This window comes from Cyclospora cayetanensis, unplaced genomic scaffold, assembly GCF_002999335.1.
Source record: "Cyclospora cayetanensis isolate NF1_C8 unplaced genomic scaffold, CcayRef3 CcayRef3_contig_52, whole genome shotgun sequence".
NCBI classification, from domain to species: domain Eukaryota; phylum Apicomplexa; class Conoidasida; order Eucoccidiorida; family Eimeriidae; genus Cyclospora; species Cyclospora cayetanensis.
This window is the reverse complement of record NW_020312503.1, coordinates 147,002-161,574: the sequence shown is the minus strand read 5'-3', so window position 1 is coordinate 161,574 and position 14,573 is coordinate 147,002. Positions and strand designations below refer to the sequence as shown.

The 14,573-nt window shown below is 55.0% G+C and overlaps 2 protein-coding genes across 2 annotated transcripts; both read right to left on the bottom strand.

Moving 5' to 3' along the window:
- Positions 1-618: 618 nt before the first annotated feature.
- LOC113146711 lies at positions 619-8,060 on the bottom strand (the record flags this gene model as incomplete). The annotated part of the gene is made up of 4 exons (XM_026334890.1): positions 619-885; positions 1,125-1,203; positions 4,637-4,644; positions 7,998-8,060. Coding segments are annotated over 4 exons (417 nt in total), but the record flags the coding sequence as incomplete, so codon positions are not given.
- Positions 8,061-8,119: 59 nt separating this feature from the next.
- On the bottom strand, positions 8,120-13,875 carry LOC34618680 (the record flags this gene model as incomplete). Its single annotated transcript, XM_026334889.1, has 11 exons — positions 13,780-13,875; positions 13,502-13,603; positions 13,191-13,275; positions 12,189-12,378; positions 11,786-11,928; positions 11,346-11,755; positions 11,104-11,199; positions 10,667-10,773; positions 9,892-10,359; positions 9,386-9,630; positions 8,120-9,174 (listed from the first exon to the last, which is right to left on the bottom strand). Coding segments are annotated over exons 1-11 (2,997 nt in total), but the record flags the coding sequence as incomplete, so codon positions are not given.
- Between the last annotated feature and the right edge of the window lie 698 nt (positions 13,876-14,573).

Sequence of the window (14,573 nt, the reverse complement as noted above, 5' to 3'; positions counted from 1 at the left end):
AAGCCTTCCTCCGCCTACTGCCTCCTGCTACTCCCTTCCTCCTGCTACTCCCCTCCTCCTCCCTTCCTCCTGCTGCTCCCCTCCTCCTCCCTTCCTCCTGCTCCTCCCTTCCTCCACACCCCGCCCTCCACACACAGCCTATACACGCCTTACCACGGATGGCTCTGGTGAGGTTCGACCTCTTGGGCTCAGCGCTTGGTAAGGCTGCGTCTGTCCGGGGTCTGTTTAAAAGTACCCACTTGAGTACTGCGGGGTTAAGAAAGGAAGGGCCCCCCCTGTACGGGAGGCCCCCCGTGGATTCATCTGGCTCGGGGATCCACGAAGGAACGTCTTCGAAACGGCGGGGGAGAACAAGGCGGCATGCAGAGGCACACTTCAGCACTAGAGCCAGCGTTGACCGCTTGGCGTCCTGAAACGCAACAAGCAACAAGCGACGCAGCAAGAGATGAACTGCGCAGTGGCACCCACACTCTTGTATGGCACCTCCCCCGTTGTTGGTTGCCACGCTTGCTCATGAGAGGAAAGATGTGCATGCAACGTGCAGACGCGAGACAGGACCTCTGTGCAGTGCAGAAAAGGAGTGCAAGCAACAGCCAGAGAAAGCATCCCAAACTAACGCTACGACACTGAAAAATTATGGATTCCCCCCCTCCCCCCAGGTCTGTGCGCTGTAGTACACTCTCGTACCGGAACAAAAAAATCTATCGTCTTTCGCTTGCGCTGCCTGCTGTAGTAATCAACAGACCAACAGGGGCGATGCCTATTGAAATATAAGCCAGTAAGCTCGCTCTTTGGAAGCGTTTCTGGCTCGACTCTGAAGGCGGCGTTCTTCAGCACTCGAAATTCCTCGGGTGTCAGCATGCGGCGTGACCACCTGTGCACCTCCTGAAAGCACGTACATTGCATGAGTATTTCGAGTAGTAAAACGGGAAGATTGTTAGGGAGGAGGAAACACACGGGAGAGAAGTAAACAAGCAGCCCTCATCGAGCCACAGACAAAACCGATAACCCGCACACACGTACTCGTACGCCAGAAATCGAGCGGCCCAGGGGAGATAAATGCAGAATCAGAGGAATACCTCGCCGTCTATCAAGATCCATAAATCTACAAATGTTATCCTCACCCTGGTGGAGTAATCATGGGGTTCCAGAGTTGGATAGAGCATCGAATACGAGATGCCAAGCTCTGCGAGCGCCTCGGGACTGTACGGACACCCGGAGTCATTCGGTATGCCATTATCCCATGGTGAATCTTCTTCTCCTGCAGCCACTCCTTCCGTGACTGCTTCCTTTCTGTTCCCATCCACTCCATTGGATGCGATCATACTGGTGTTGCTGCCGTGCATGTTGTTGCTGACGGAACTACTGGCACACGCTCGAGGAGACTGTATCAGCATGGGGTGCCGGGGCGTGGGAGGCTCCTCTATATCCTCAGGCCGTGAAGCATCAGCCTCCCAGTGGGCAGGATGCGCGTTGAATTTTGCCTGCTGGCTGACCATGTTTAGGCGATCACCGCCGGCACAAATACCATACGTGGACAATGTAGGAACTTCCTATTAAATAATCAGTAGGAGCAAATCAACAGTCTCCTGCCAGTGATCGCCCTTTATCGCCGTTTCTCGCTCTTTAGGAGCCTTGCTGCTGCCTCCTCTGCCTCCTTTGAGGGCTGAAGAAGGGGGCAGGACAAAGAATGTGTAGACAAATGAAGAGTAGAACAGACAAATAGGAAGGCACGGCCCTCTTCTCCCTTGCAGTAAGTGAATTTTATGCCGGAGATAATGGATAACTCTCCTTTCAGAAAGTCGCTGACATAGCAGCTTACACGCTGACTCAAATGGGCCGCGGTGGGGCCTCGCGCTGCTGGCTGGGAGAACTTCCCAATCTGCCTCTCTTTTTTCCTAAGGAGACGTTAAATGTGGCAGAAGCAAGGTCTTCCTCCCTCCTCTCCTCCCATGTGATTCTCCTGAAGCTCGCTTGCCGACGTAAACAGTCGGACCAATTGCGCTAAGCAACCTTACGAGGATCCTAAAGGCTGTGCAAGTGTGAGCAGCTGAAAGAACGAAAACTTCTATGAAAGAAAACGCTTGGATCAACGCGGAGGAAACAGCAGCCGCAAGAGCTGCTGTGGGAGCTCAACGACCTAGGTTCTCGGAGAGCAAATGGAAAGCCAGGACAATGCTGCTACCTGCGTTGGCATCCAACAGTGGATTATTGCTGCAGCAATCACCGCTCGTTGTTTGCTGTTCTGCTGTCCGCTCTGCCGTCGCTCCCTCTCCCTCTGGCACGCACTTTTCCCTACAGAGAAAGCGTGTGCGCCACAACGGGAAAGGAAACAGCAGCCCAAATAGGGGAGGAGACAGTAAACGTTAATCTAAGTACGCTTCTAAAAGGCAAAGAAAGGTACGGAATCCCCTCGAGATGGCCCTATAATGTATGGCTCCCACAAGCTCTCCATTGGTCATAAACCTCCCCTATGCAGCATCCTGCTGTAATGACATGATGAGAAAGGACGGTTTGAGGTTTCAAATACCGCAAAAAGTAAGTATGCAGATGTACAAATGGAATCCTACAGAAATACTAACGACAAAGCCATCAAAAATGATGAGGACGCATACTCATGCGGCTCGGGAGAGGAACAAGAGCGATTTGCTAACGAGAGGGGGGCAGAGGGCAGCGAGCTGCGAATCAGACTTAGAAACATGAATACGAGACTCAGTGAGCCTCAAAACGAGAGAAGGAAATGAAGAACACCCGAAAAGGATACCAACACGAATGAATCTTGCGGGAACATAGAGAGCGGCATTGCAACTCTCGATGGCTCTCACTCGGGGAATGCTCGCTGGTGGGAGAGGGAGCGACTGAAGCGTATTCCGTCACAAAAGTCGCTATTTTATGAATAACTCCCTCTATTTTATCGTCAGTATCATTATTTTTTTGTGTATCTTGGTGTCCTCGCTTTATTTTGGAAGGAACACAGCCCATGCTGGCCAACCCCCAGCTCCCAGATGCGCACCCCCTGCGTCTCGCTGCTGCCTCCGGTGATTTTCTCTCTCAGTGTAGACTCTCACTCTTTCTGTTATACAGATTAAAAGGAAAACAAGGACGTATCTCTTTTTCGTCTTTCGTTTAGTTGAGCCCCCCTACCCCTTCTCTGCGTGTACACTGCTCACTCTGCTCCCCTATTTGAAGCAACGTGTGGTGAGCTGTCTGATGCTTGTACAACATGAGCATTTTACTTTATGGATAGTATATGCATTCCAAGGCCTCGGGAGGCTCCAAACTAAACGTAGGTCTCAGCTGTCGAAAGAGCCATGCCATTACCTTGACCACGCACCGAATACTTGCTAGCTACGGGTTCTGTAGCATGCCAATTAAGTCCTCCAACAAAGCCCCAACAAGCAACTCACTTAGGCATATGTACTTGCTATCTAATGATGAAGATGGGCTGCGCGGGAGTCGCTAAACTTCAAGAGCCGCCATCCTTCCACACCGGCACTACCCGCGATGTTTCATCGGTGGGTTGTGGTCAAGATGACTTACACGAGAGTCCGAGCTGGGGCATATTTAGCGTCAAATAGAAACAAGGACAGTGTTGCACAGCTCATATAAACTAGCGAAGGCGAGCACAGCACATCCAAAACCAATGATGCCTTCAAATCTCGGGGCTCTCAAAGGCATTAAAAGGGAGGCCGCCTTCATGAGGTCAATTATCACCGACCCAGTGTAAAAGCCTCAGTGCTGCGGTCGAGGTGCAAAGGGTTTTCTGAGGTCCAGTAGGGGCCCTCAAGCCATCATATGGAGAAACGAACACAACCGCGAACATGCTGCTATTCGACTTGGTACTTTTTGGCTGAAGTGCCCTTGTGCCGATCCTAAATATGTCGTTGTTTGCAACCAAATGCATTTAACATCCAAATGCTCTGCTCTACGTAGACCCCTCACCCCTGAGTAGCTACACTTTTTCTACATTCAGGTGCAAGTACACGCACTCCGTGGGCAGGGCCCTTGTGTTGAGTGTCACTTGCCCTCATTCGGCTGAACACCTCTAATTGATGGTGCAGTGACCTTTTGAAACAAGGTTCAACAGCTAACACGAAGCCTGCACTTTGCTAGGGGTGGTTCAGAAGTAAGCATTGCCATAGAGTATTGAACCCCGAACATGTACGTGCAGGATTTGAATGACTCCGATTTTTGGGTGGAAGCTGCGCAATGACTCACGTGAAACAGCCTGATGGAAGCAGTGGGGACGTACGTTAACAGGATGCAGTAGTACGGCCTCTGCAATTCCGGCGATGGTGTGTTGTTGACTAGCAGTGGGGCTCGGTGTGTTGGTCCTCCTGCTCCCCCCATGTAGCCTTCGTTCTTCCTACCCCACTCTCGTGCTCAGATGTCTCTGCTGCCCTCTCGAGGCCTCCGCATCAAGAAGGATAAAAACCTTATGGATGGGAGGTTAAAGTGAGTGACGTATCTCCTCTCACAAATCGAAAATCCAACAGAAACCTGCTTACCAGTGACCAACAAGACGTGCACATGACTGCGAGATCAGAGGGCAGTGGGAGTGCCTAGGCATTTCCTGAGGCGCATTTAGGAACTTCCATATGCTTACATAAGTCTAAGTTGTGCGGCAGCATGATACCCTACGGGCTCTTAACCGCATGCAAAAATGTAGGTTGCTGCACATCCAGCCACAACCAACGGCCTGCCTCACACGGACGGCCTTCTAAAAGGAAGTGTGGCCTCGCTGCGCCTTTCTCCAGGACCTGAAGGCGCGTTGCGTGAGCCTAAGGGCCCCAAATCGTGCGTAGGTCGTGTCTCAGGTAAATGCGTGTCAAGGGCCCTCGATGAGGGTCCATAATGAGGGAGCGCCCCTAAACGCGCCCATCACGCATTGCCCACCGCCCACACACATTCCTGCTCTACACAGTCTGTTTCAAGAGGCCAAAGCACAAGGATCGCCCTCTGAAGGGTGAGCATGCGCGTGCTATGTGGGCAGGAGGATGCGGAGGGCGCAGGCCTTTTGTGTTTTCGGTACTTGCGCTGCACTGCCTCCTGCCTCTTCTCTCTTTCGCACATACGCCAAGAGAGAGGGACGAACGGCGAAGACCTCGTAGGCAAGCGTACACAGCAAATTGCACGCAGAAAGAAGCAACAGCTGCCGCCGCAGTTGCGACCGTAGAGGTACCAACCCCAGCCAGTGGAAAAGAAGCTTCCTCGCATTTTCGAAGCCCCCCCAAAGGGCCCAGGCGATGTGCGAAAACATTGAAAAAACAAGATTCCCAGATGCTGCCTCGTGCGCCGGGTCTGCTACTGCTGCCCCTGCCTCTGGGGATGCCCGTAAGTCAGAGGGACTCCATGGACTGCCGGGAGGATGAAGCAAGAAGGAGAAGCAAAGCCCGCCAAGGAGGGCCATATACAAGACACATCGACGGTTTTTCGTTAGACCTGCAGCAGCAAACAGCAGCGGCAGGCAGGCGCCAAACGGCTGCAGTGTGGGGCATGACTGGTTCTTCCTCCACTTCAGGAGTAGCAACACGCCAGCACTACCGCGAGCAGAATCAAGCGAAAACAATGCTACCTTCGCGCCACTGCAGTCCCGAGTTGCCCAGTGCGGCGCAAACATAAAGGTACTGTAAGGCGGTAATTAAAAACAGCGAACTGTTCGCTGCGCAGGACAGGCCTGTGCAGAAGCACACCGAGACGCGCATGCGAACAAACGCAGGATGCGAGGGATAATGGATGCCCGCGGAGGCTGCCAGCATCTAATGCTGCTCATGTTGCCAAGAGTCCCACTAGCTGTACGCCAAGGCAGAAGTTGCTGCTCCTGCAACCGCAGCATCGGAAGCACCGGCAGCAAGAGCAGCACAAGGGAGTGCACACTAACCGTCCGAATGCTTCAGGTACGCATGCGGCATGCAGAGGAACAGCGCGATGAGCTGGAAGGCCACCTGGATTACCCCCTGCGGTAGCACCGCCACACCACCACTGGCAACAGCAGCGCCCTTAGTATCAACCACTGCACCACGGACATGAAGGAATGCGTGCATGCAGAGAGGCAGGCTTGAAGAAGCCGCGAGTGACAAGAAGAAACGGTGGAGAGGTGACACAGGCGCGCAAGCAGCGCAACAGGAAAGCGTCATGACAGACGGAGCAGTGACAGAGACAAGACCATAGGGCGGGAGCAAGGTGGTAACTGCGAAGAATAAAGGCGACGGCAGAGAGGATGGTGAGTAAATGGAAGTAAAAGCGGCCCTGTGAAGAGACCGAAGGCGGCACAAGGAGGCGGTCATCGAGTCATCGATGCATACTTGTCCAACCACGGAAACGATTACAGGCCGTGCAAAGAGACTGGATGGCGGGGAGAAGGGCGAAAGGCGCTGCGGGGCCTCTGTTTGAGAAAGAAAGAGCGAGAGCGGCATGATGGTTAGCAAGTCTATCCACATGTACTGCGCGCATAGCAAACAGTTAAGAGGAAGGCATGTGCGGGGAAACCCTCCGGCTTCTGCTGCCCCGCTGCGAAGATCGCCTCGAAAAATGGCGGCAGTCGTTGGCGGCAATATGAAGATGCACCACTAGAAATTGCAATAGGAAGCCTGAACCCCTGAGGCAGCCTGAATGCGCGCAAAGGCAGGCTCTTACGCTCACCTGTGCATCGCTGAGATTCCCTCCAAGCTGATACAGACACACAACCGAAGTCAGCTGGATCAAGGAATAGAGTGTTATAAAAAGAACGGTATTGATGCTATTCTGCAGTACACAGCGGCCCTCTCGCAGAAGTTCGACGCAGCCGGAGAGCTTTGGAATTGTGAAGTACGCGGCGAGAGAGGCGCCCGCGCCCGCTGCAGCCTCAGATGGCTGCCGTATTGCACCCTGTGCATCCTTTGCCGGGGAAGGGATAGACGTCTCATAGGGGGAAGAGAGGGACACCTGAGCACCAGGGGGAAACATAACAGACCGCAGAGCCTTTCAAGGGCGCTAACCGCGGAGCTACAGAAAGCCAACACACGGGCGAACAAGAGACTGCATCCTTCCCTGCCCCCAAATTGCTTTGTGTTTCTGATACGGGTAGTGCTGCCGCTGGTGCTCTTACTCCCATATCTGCCTTTTTGATTGCCACGAGATCGTTTGTCCCATCTCCAATCATCCCCACAAAGGGACAGGAGGGCAACTGCTGCAGGGCTGCTAAAAAGTCGCCCTTATCCTGAGCAGCAGATCGACAGCAAGCAAGCTCGCTAGCACTCCCTAAACCATTTCTTTGTAACTGTGCGCGCTGCCCAAAATTTGTGCATGCAGCTGCACGCGACGTAGACTGGTTGCAAACGCGGGTTCTCCCGCGATGCAAGCAACATGACCAGTGCACCACTTTTGCTGCTGACGCTACCAGCAGACGCATACCCGCACGCAGGGTAGAGGCGGGGAGACGGCGAACCTCCCTAGTGGGGGAGGCATGCCAAAGGCAGATATTCCAACAAATCCCAGTCCTTACCTGAGAGTTCGCTCTGCAGAGGAGCGCTGTCCTTCGCAAAGCAAATTCGTAAACAGACATTCTAAAGTGCTGCAGAGCTCCTCCCGCCTTGCAGCCGGAGCAGCTGGAGCCGTGGCTGCTCGCACAGCTCCCCCCGCTGTTGGCGCTGTTCTGTGTGTTGCAGCAGCAGCTGCTGTTATTGTAGCTGGTGCTGCTGGCACTGCCGGTGCAACCACCTTCTTGTTGAACTGCAGGGGAACAGCTGTCTCTTGGAGCTTCCAAGACTTCAGGAGGCTGGCTCTCGCAGCTGCAACTGCTGCAGCAACGGCTGAGTGTAAATGTAAGAACCATCCCTTCAAGTGCTCGCACACAATTCTCATGGTGCAGCAGATCTCCCAGGTTCTCCATGGCAACAAGAGGCCCCCCCGCGAAATGCCCAAGGCTTGGCTGGGTCTGATGCTGCTGTATCTGATGCTGCTGTATCTGCTGCTGCTGTATATGATACTGCTGTATCTGCTGCTGCTGTATATGATACTGCTGTATCTGATGCTGCTGTATATGATGCTGCTGTATCTGCTGCTGCTGTGTCTGATGCTGCTGTGTCTGATGCTGCTGTGTCTGATGCTGCTGTGTCTGATGCTGCTGTGTCTGATGCTGCTGTGTCTGATGCTGCTGTGTCTGCGGGTACATCTCTTGATGCGTCTGCTGTGGCCTTGTCCGCTGCTGCTTTTTAGGCGGCAGAAGAGGTTCATGCAGAGACTCTGACACCTCTAAAGATGCCTCACGAGTCAACGCAAGCCGGCTGGTAAAGGCTCGCATGTGCGCCATAGCCCAATTGCTGCTGCTGCTAGGCTGGTCGTGGCAGCGGACAGCCGTGCTTACAGAAGTGGCAACGAGTGCAGGCGACCTCCACGGGGAAGGAGCAATGCGGCTGTGTCGTGCGGGCCTGAATACGCCAATAAATTGCGTAAGGAGTCGCTGAAAGGCCCCTGGGCGGACAGTGGAGGTGCTACCAGGGATTTCTTCGCTAGCTGCTGCTTCTGTTTGTTCGGCCCTGTGGCATTCAGACTGCTGCAGCAGCTCTTGCATTCTGTCTACTCTGGAGAGGGATGCATGTGCTGCTGCACTTGGCAGCAGCAATTCTCCTGGGTGCTGCTGCTGCAGATCCCCTAGGTGCTGCTGCACTGCATCGTTTGCTTCCTGCTGCAGCAGTTCCTCGTCTTGCTGCTGTTGAAGGGCCTCCCCTCTAGGCGACCTGCTCACGGCTTCCGCGCTTATCCACGGGCGAATGTTGATGCAGCATGCCTGTTGTTGCTGCTGCTGGACCACGTCTGCTTCCCCCTGCTGCTGCGGCAGCAACTGCAACAGCAGAGGGGTTTGAAAGAGTAAGTCTTCTACGGTATCTCTTAGCTTTTCAGCATGAACTGCCGTCCGCTGCTGCTGCTGCTGCTTTCGCGCATCCTCTGTTTCGGGCTCAAAAAGAGAAGGGCGCAGTAGCTGCAGCAACGGAGATCCCACATCACAGCGGGTAGAGGTAGAGTGCCTCTCGTGTTCCCCATCCTCCGTTTCCTGCTGCTGCTGTTGATGTTGCTGTAGTGCCTGCATCTGATGCTGGTGCTTTGCAAGGACTTGCTGCACAATCTCCGCACAGCGCTCCGAGAAAGGCAGCCCCAGTAACATGTGCAGGCGCGAGAGATGGCGGAAAGCCCGAGCTGAAAGACAAAGAGCAACAAAAGCTCACAAACATGCCTTCCTTCGAGCTGGAGAGCGAAAGAGATCTACCTTCAGAGACAGATGGGTAGGCACGCAACCAGAGAAAGAAGGAAGCGGCATGCGCAGAACGGATCCATAGCTTGAAATGGAAGGCGCTGTGCATACATGAATGAACATAAACATAAAGATATATATGCAGCTGCTGCCTACCGGTAAGGACCAAGACAGCGCGTCGAGAATCTGGTAGCAAGGCCAGTAACACGCGAATATCCAGGGAAACCAGTGGCTGTAGGCCACCTGCAGCCTTATCTTGCTGTTGCTTCTCTCTCTGCTGCGGGTTTCTGTGCTGCTGGCTGCCAGACCTCCGCGGCAACAGCAGCAGCGACCAGACAAGAAACTCTCTACGTCCCACAGCATCTTCATGGCGGGAACATACCTCTCCCAATATCAGCGCTCTGCAACAGCAGCCACAGCAGCCACAGCCCTGAGCGTAATCCGAGCAGCGCCAGCTGGAGGAACGGAAGCAGCAAGACAGATGCGGGCAAACAAGCAAAAGCAGGAGGCATTAGCCAGACACCCCTGCTGCGCGTGCTAAAGCCCCTGCACATCTTCAGGTGTGTGTGTCTCGGAGTGCATGCGCGGGATGCCGTCAGACGCGTCACACAAGGAGCAAGCGCAGCGAACGCCACTTCGAAAGATTGGACTACAGAATTTACCGGTGGGTTGAGGGGAGGCACTTTAACTGTTGCTGTACTTGCTGCCGCCTCAGACGCTCCGCATGAGGCCCCGTTTGTTCTTCGTCGGTGGAGGAACGTCGCGAGCCAGTACCCTGTGTGTCATACGCGGTTGCACCCGCCGATTCTCCTCCCTTTCTTTTAAGAGTCTCTTCGGCTGTTACGGAGTAGCAGCAGCGGCAGACTGCGCGGCCAGCGGCGTTTTCATGACTATCCAAAATACCGCATTCTGATGCGACGCCTATTGCGGTGTGCAAGGAGTCTCCCGTAAGCATTCGGATATCCAGCCGCGCTTCGTCCAGCGCAGCAATGGTCTGCCTCGCTTCAGGCTTGAGCTCATTCACAAAGATGAGAAGCCCCAAGAAGTACAGGTTGTGCTCGGCCTGATGACGGCGTAAGGTCTCCCAACATTCGCCTTGAGCTAAAGGACGCCATGCTGCAGCCAACACCCTGACCACACAGAGGCAAGGGGGAACGCAGAGACGCAAGCATGCCCGGTGTCATGTACCATGACAAGTCTGGCTGGCGAATTGAACGCATGACCTTCAGCCCACAGAAGCGGCCATGCAAGACTGCAGAAAAGCCGGTCGCTCGATGAGCCCACGCTCCTGCCCTACTCCTACACATGCCCAGCGACAGGCGTTCGGGGAAGAGGAACAGGGACAAAGAAAGGCACAGCAGCAGTGCTTCCACCCCTAAGAAGGAGCAGCAGCAACAGCAAAAGCCGCAACAGCAGTCACAAGCTCAGCAAGCGCACCTGTATCCGGAAGCTGCAAAGGTGGTGATGCGCTTCTCGGTCCCAGGAAGGACAGATTCGCCCTTACAAAGTGGCAATATACTCTCAGGGCTCCCCTTTGAGTAAATCTGCAGGCACCGAATCGTCAGCAAAATAAAAATTTCACAGTCAGATTTTCACTTGCATTTCCGCTTAGAGTGCTCTCGCCAAGATACATGGCGGTCCTGGTCTACTTCCCTTCCTTGGCCTCTACGATTTTACACTCTGGTGCTCCCCCCGTGCGCAGTCATTCATTCGCCTTCGCTGTGCCTCTAGCAGCCCCTGCCTGCACGTCATGAGAATGTTTCTCTGACTAGAAAGACAAATAGACAAATAGATCACTGACTAAAAATAAACATCACGCTAGAGAGCTCGATGATAGAAAGCCATGCACCCTTCTCCCTCCCTGGATCGCTCACGAATACTTGTTGCGTTCCCATCTGGAGGGCTACAACTGACATCCGCATCTCGACGGAGCAAAAGAGGAATCGCCGCAACACGCAAATGCACCGATCCTGCAAACGTGCCACAATAAAATGCCGGCGTCTCATACCGCCATGCCCTGCAGTCCCCGCAGCGACCCTGCGAGCAGCGAGGGCGGTGGAAAGACACCCCAACAACAATTTCGGGAATACCACAACACCATCGTAGACAGAAATACCTCTTCAATCTCCGATATGCTCGTTTCCTCTTGTCGATGCTGTGGGAAGACGAAGGTCGAAGCCTTGGCAGCTGCTGCGCCCCTAAGCTTTCGCTTCAGCAGCGTGAAAGCGTCCGCTGTACTTCCTCGGCACTCCACTTCCGTTCTTGCAGCAGCAGCGGCACCGTCCAGCAGGCGCCATCCGGAGGCGGCCAGCAAGCACGCCTCTAGAGGATCTCCGGCTATGCGCCCACCAACATTTGCTAGAGAGGAGCAGCAAGAGATACACTGTAGTAAATGCACGCGGCAGGAGCAGCAGGAGGAGCAGCTGCTGCTGCTGCACGCCTCCAGTGCGTACGGAGGCAGTAGAGCATGCTCTCCATGCGCATCTGCTCCTGCATTGGGGACAGGCGCCTTTTGTTGGTCGTTTATACAGCGGCTGCCCTTGCTGCGCTTGCTGCAGTGGCAAGCAGGCAGGCAGCCCAGGAGAGAAACCCCCTCCTCAGTAAGGGTTCCCGTCTTATCAAAGCAGACGCAGCGCACGAAGCCGCAGGTGTTGAGGCGGCCGGGGGATAGAACTGATATGCCGTACGAGGACGCAATGCTGAGGAAACAAGAGACAGCACGCGGGGAGTCGCTCAGGATGGAGGGGCGTTCGCAAGAGCACTCTCCAGGCAGGAACAAAGTCCAGAGGCAAAGCAATATGAGGCCTCTGAGTCAATGGGTAGACTCGAGAGAAAGTAGGAGACGGCTAAATGCCACAAAGCTCTAGAATGAGGGGTACAGCGGAGAAGAAGAAAAGGCCAAGCAATAACAGCACCATCATCGGGGGCAGTAGTAGCAGCAGATCCGTAGGACACATACCGTGCAGCAGCGGAGGTTAGAGAAACGCTGAGCGTCGCTCTCAGTGCGGGCGGTAGAGCGTCCGTGAAAAGATCAGCAATGAGCATAAAGCCACTCTCAAAAGATACGTTCCTGCTGTAAAACTTGAAGGCAGTATAGGAGGCTGCCAAGCCAGTCAAGGCTGCCAATGCCAAAAGAAAGGATAAAGACTCTGAGAGCCAAACGTATGGCAGCAGCAGACAAAAGAAGGCAGGGAGGCAACAAAAAGGCATGGGGACACAGAGGACACGACCGACACACAGACAGACCCCCGCTAGGTATACTATGCAACTACGCAGGCTGCTTCAGACTGTGAGTGATTGCATGTGCACATATACTTTTAAGCCTACCGCCATCAAAGTCCATCCTAGGTGCCGACGGGAAAAGCAGTGAACGAACGGTTTCCCCTTGTGCAGTGGCAAAGCCCACACGGCAGACCGCGCCCACGGCAAGCCGGCTGTTCTCTGCAGCAAAAGGGCAACGGCAATACTAGGCTCAAAAGCAACAGCGAACACATGCTCACATGCGTGCAGACAACATACCGAGGCGAGGGGAGGATTCAAAGGAGAAACCCTGCATTTTGCATGCTGCTTCCTCATGCCTCAGTTAGTTTGCCTTTATGGCGGGAAATTCTGCGTGTGTGCGCTTCTGCCATCGCCCAGTTGGCTCCCTGCCATTGCAGCTGGAAGCCAGTCGAACACCCATCCTGTTTGCGTGCATGCAATCAGCTGTTGCCCTCGTCAGTGCAGCAGCGCACGCCCTGCAGCCCCTTATTTGGAGTCTCCCCTACTACTCCCATATCTCCCTTCCCCCGTCCTCTCCTGACCCATGCAGTGCGCGAGAGACTCCCCTAGCCCATGGCTACTCTGCCTTCTCCTCGCATGCCCGTATGCCCTCCTTCCCTTCTCCCCTGCCTTCCCAGCCGGCCTGCTGCCGCCTCAGCACTGAGCGCTCTTAGACAATATCAGGGCAAGGCCTTCTCACCTTCTGTTCCCACGCCGTCCTGCGTCTCGGCACCTCCCGTTGAGGCCAGCACGAGGGTTCCCGCAAACACCATGTGCGCAGACTCCTGCAGCAAGCTCGGCAGCAGCAGCAGCAGCAGCGCGGATAAGCATGCAGCGCGTGAGGAAGGCCTCATAGATCGCCCAAAAGCGGAGACAGGGGCACCTAGAAGCACTTTCCATGCAGGGTTACAGCTAATGGAGGGAGGCTTTCCGAAACACAGAGGCCTCCCCACACTCAGAGAAGAGCCGTTTCTCCGCGAAACTCCTGGCCAGCAGCACGCCCCCACATACCTGCTCCAGAGAGATGCAGTTGTTGCTCTGGTTATGAACTGGCAAGGGCCCCTTCAGCACCGGATAGCACTCTCCCGTCAGCGACCGCTCGTCCAGCACAACCTGCGAAAGAACACAGACGCGCTCCTGCCCTCACCGCTGCTGCGAAGGCGCTGCAAACGCATCATACAACGTCACGCGCCGAAAAGCGCCAACAAGACACCTTCTCCCACGAAGAGCAGGCGTCGTGAGCAGCAACAGCTTTGGCAATAGGAGCTCCTGCCGCTCCGCAAGCGCACCGTTCCTTGCAAGAGAAGTAAGTCGCACGGAACTCTCATGCCCGGCTTCAGCAGCAGCAGGTCACCATTAGTCAGCGAATCAGAAGGGACAGACATCCTTTCCAGCCCCTTCCAGTCCTGTCTTCGACTGCTGCTGCTGCTCGAGCGGCACTGGAGGCGGCGAAGCACCTCCACTGTAGACACCATCTCAGCCACCTCCTTGAGGCGCAGAAGGCTTCGCCTGAGGGCACCCAACAGGTTCAGCGCCCGCGTAGCAGCCGCTAAGGGCAGCAAGACACGGTTCGAACCTCGGACGGCAAGCGGAAGCCAGTGGCAGCGGGCGCCTTACCTGCGCGACAAGACATCCGCGATAGTGGAAACGGCGGTAATCAAAGAAATGACTGCCGCATAAGAATAGTACGCGTCCGCTACCCACAAAAGGATGGCCGCAACCTGACAAAGATAAAAAGGCTGCAAGACCTCGGCTGCGAAAAGAGAGAGCAGCGGAGGGCATGCAACGTGAAGACCACTTAAGCCAAACACTTGCTGCCGCTGCCGCAGCAAACACGGACAGGCAGCGTGCTGCTGCAAGGCGTGCAGCAGCAGCGAGGGCGGCAAGGCGATGTCAAAGCACACAGGGTGAAAGGCCTCGACATCCGACCTAAGCCCGCAACAGCACAGCCAAAACACCTGGTCGTGTGTGTCTTTGTGTTGCAGCACGCGCCACGGCTGCTGCTGCTGCTCACGCCTTCCACGCAGTGTCTGCTGGCCGGAGCGCTCGAGCGACGAGTCTGAGGACGCGTTTCGCAGCGCTC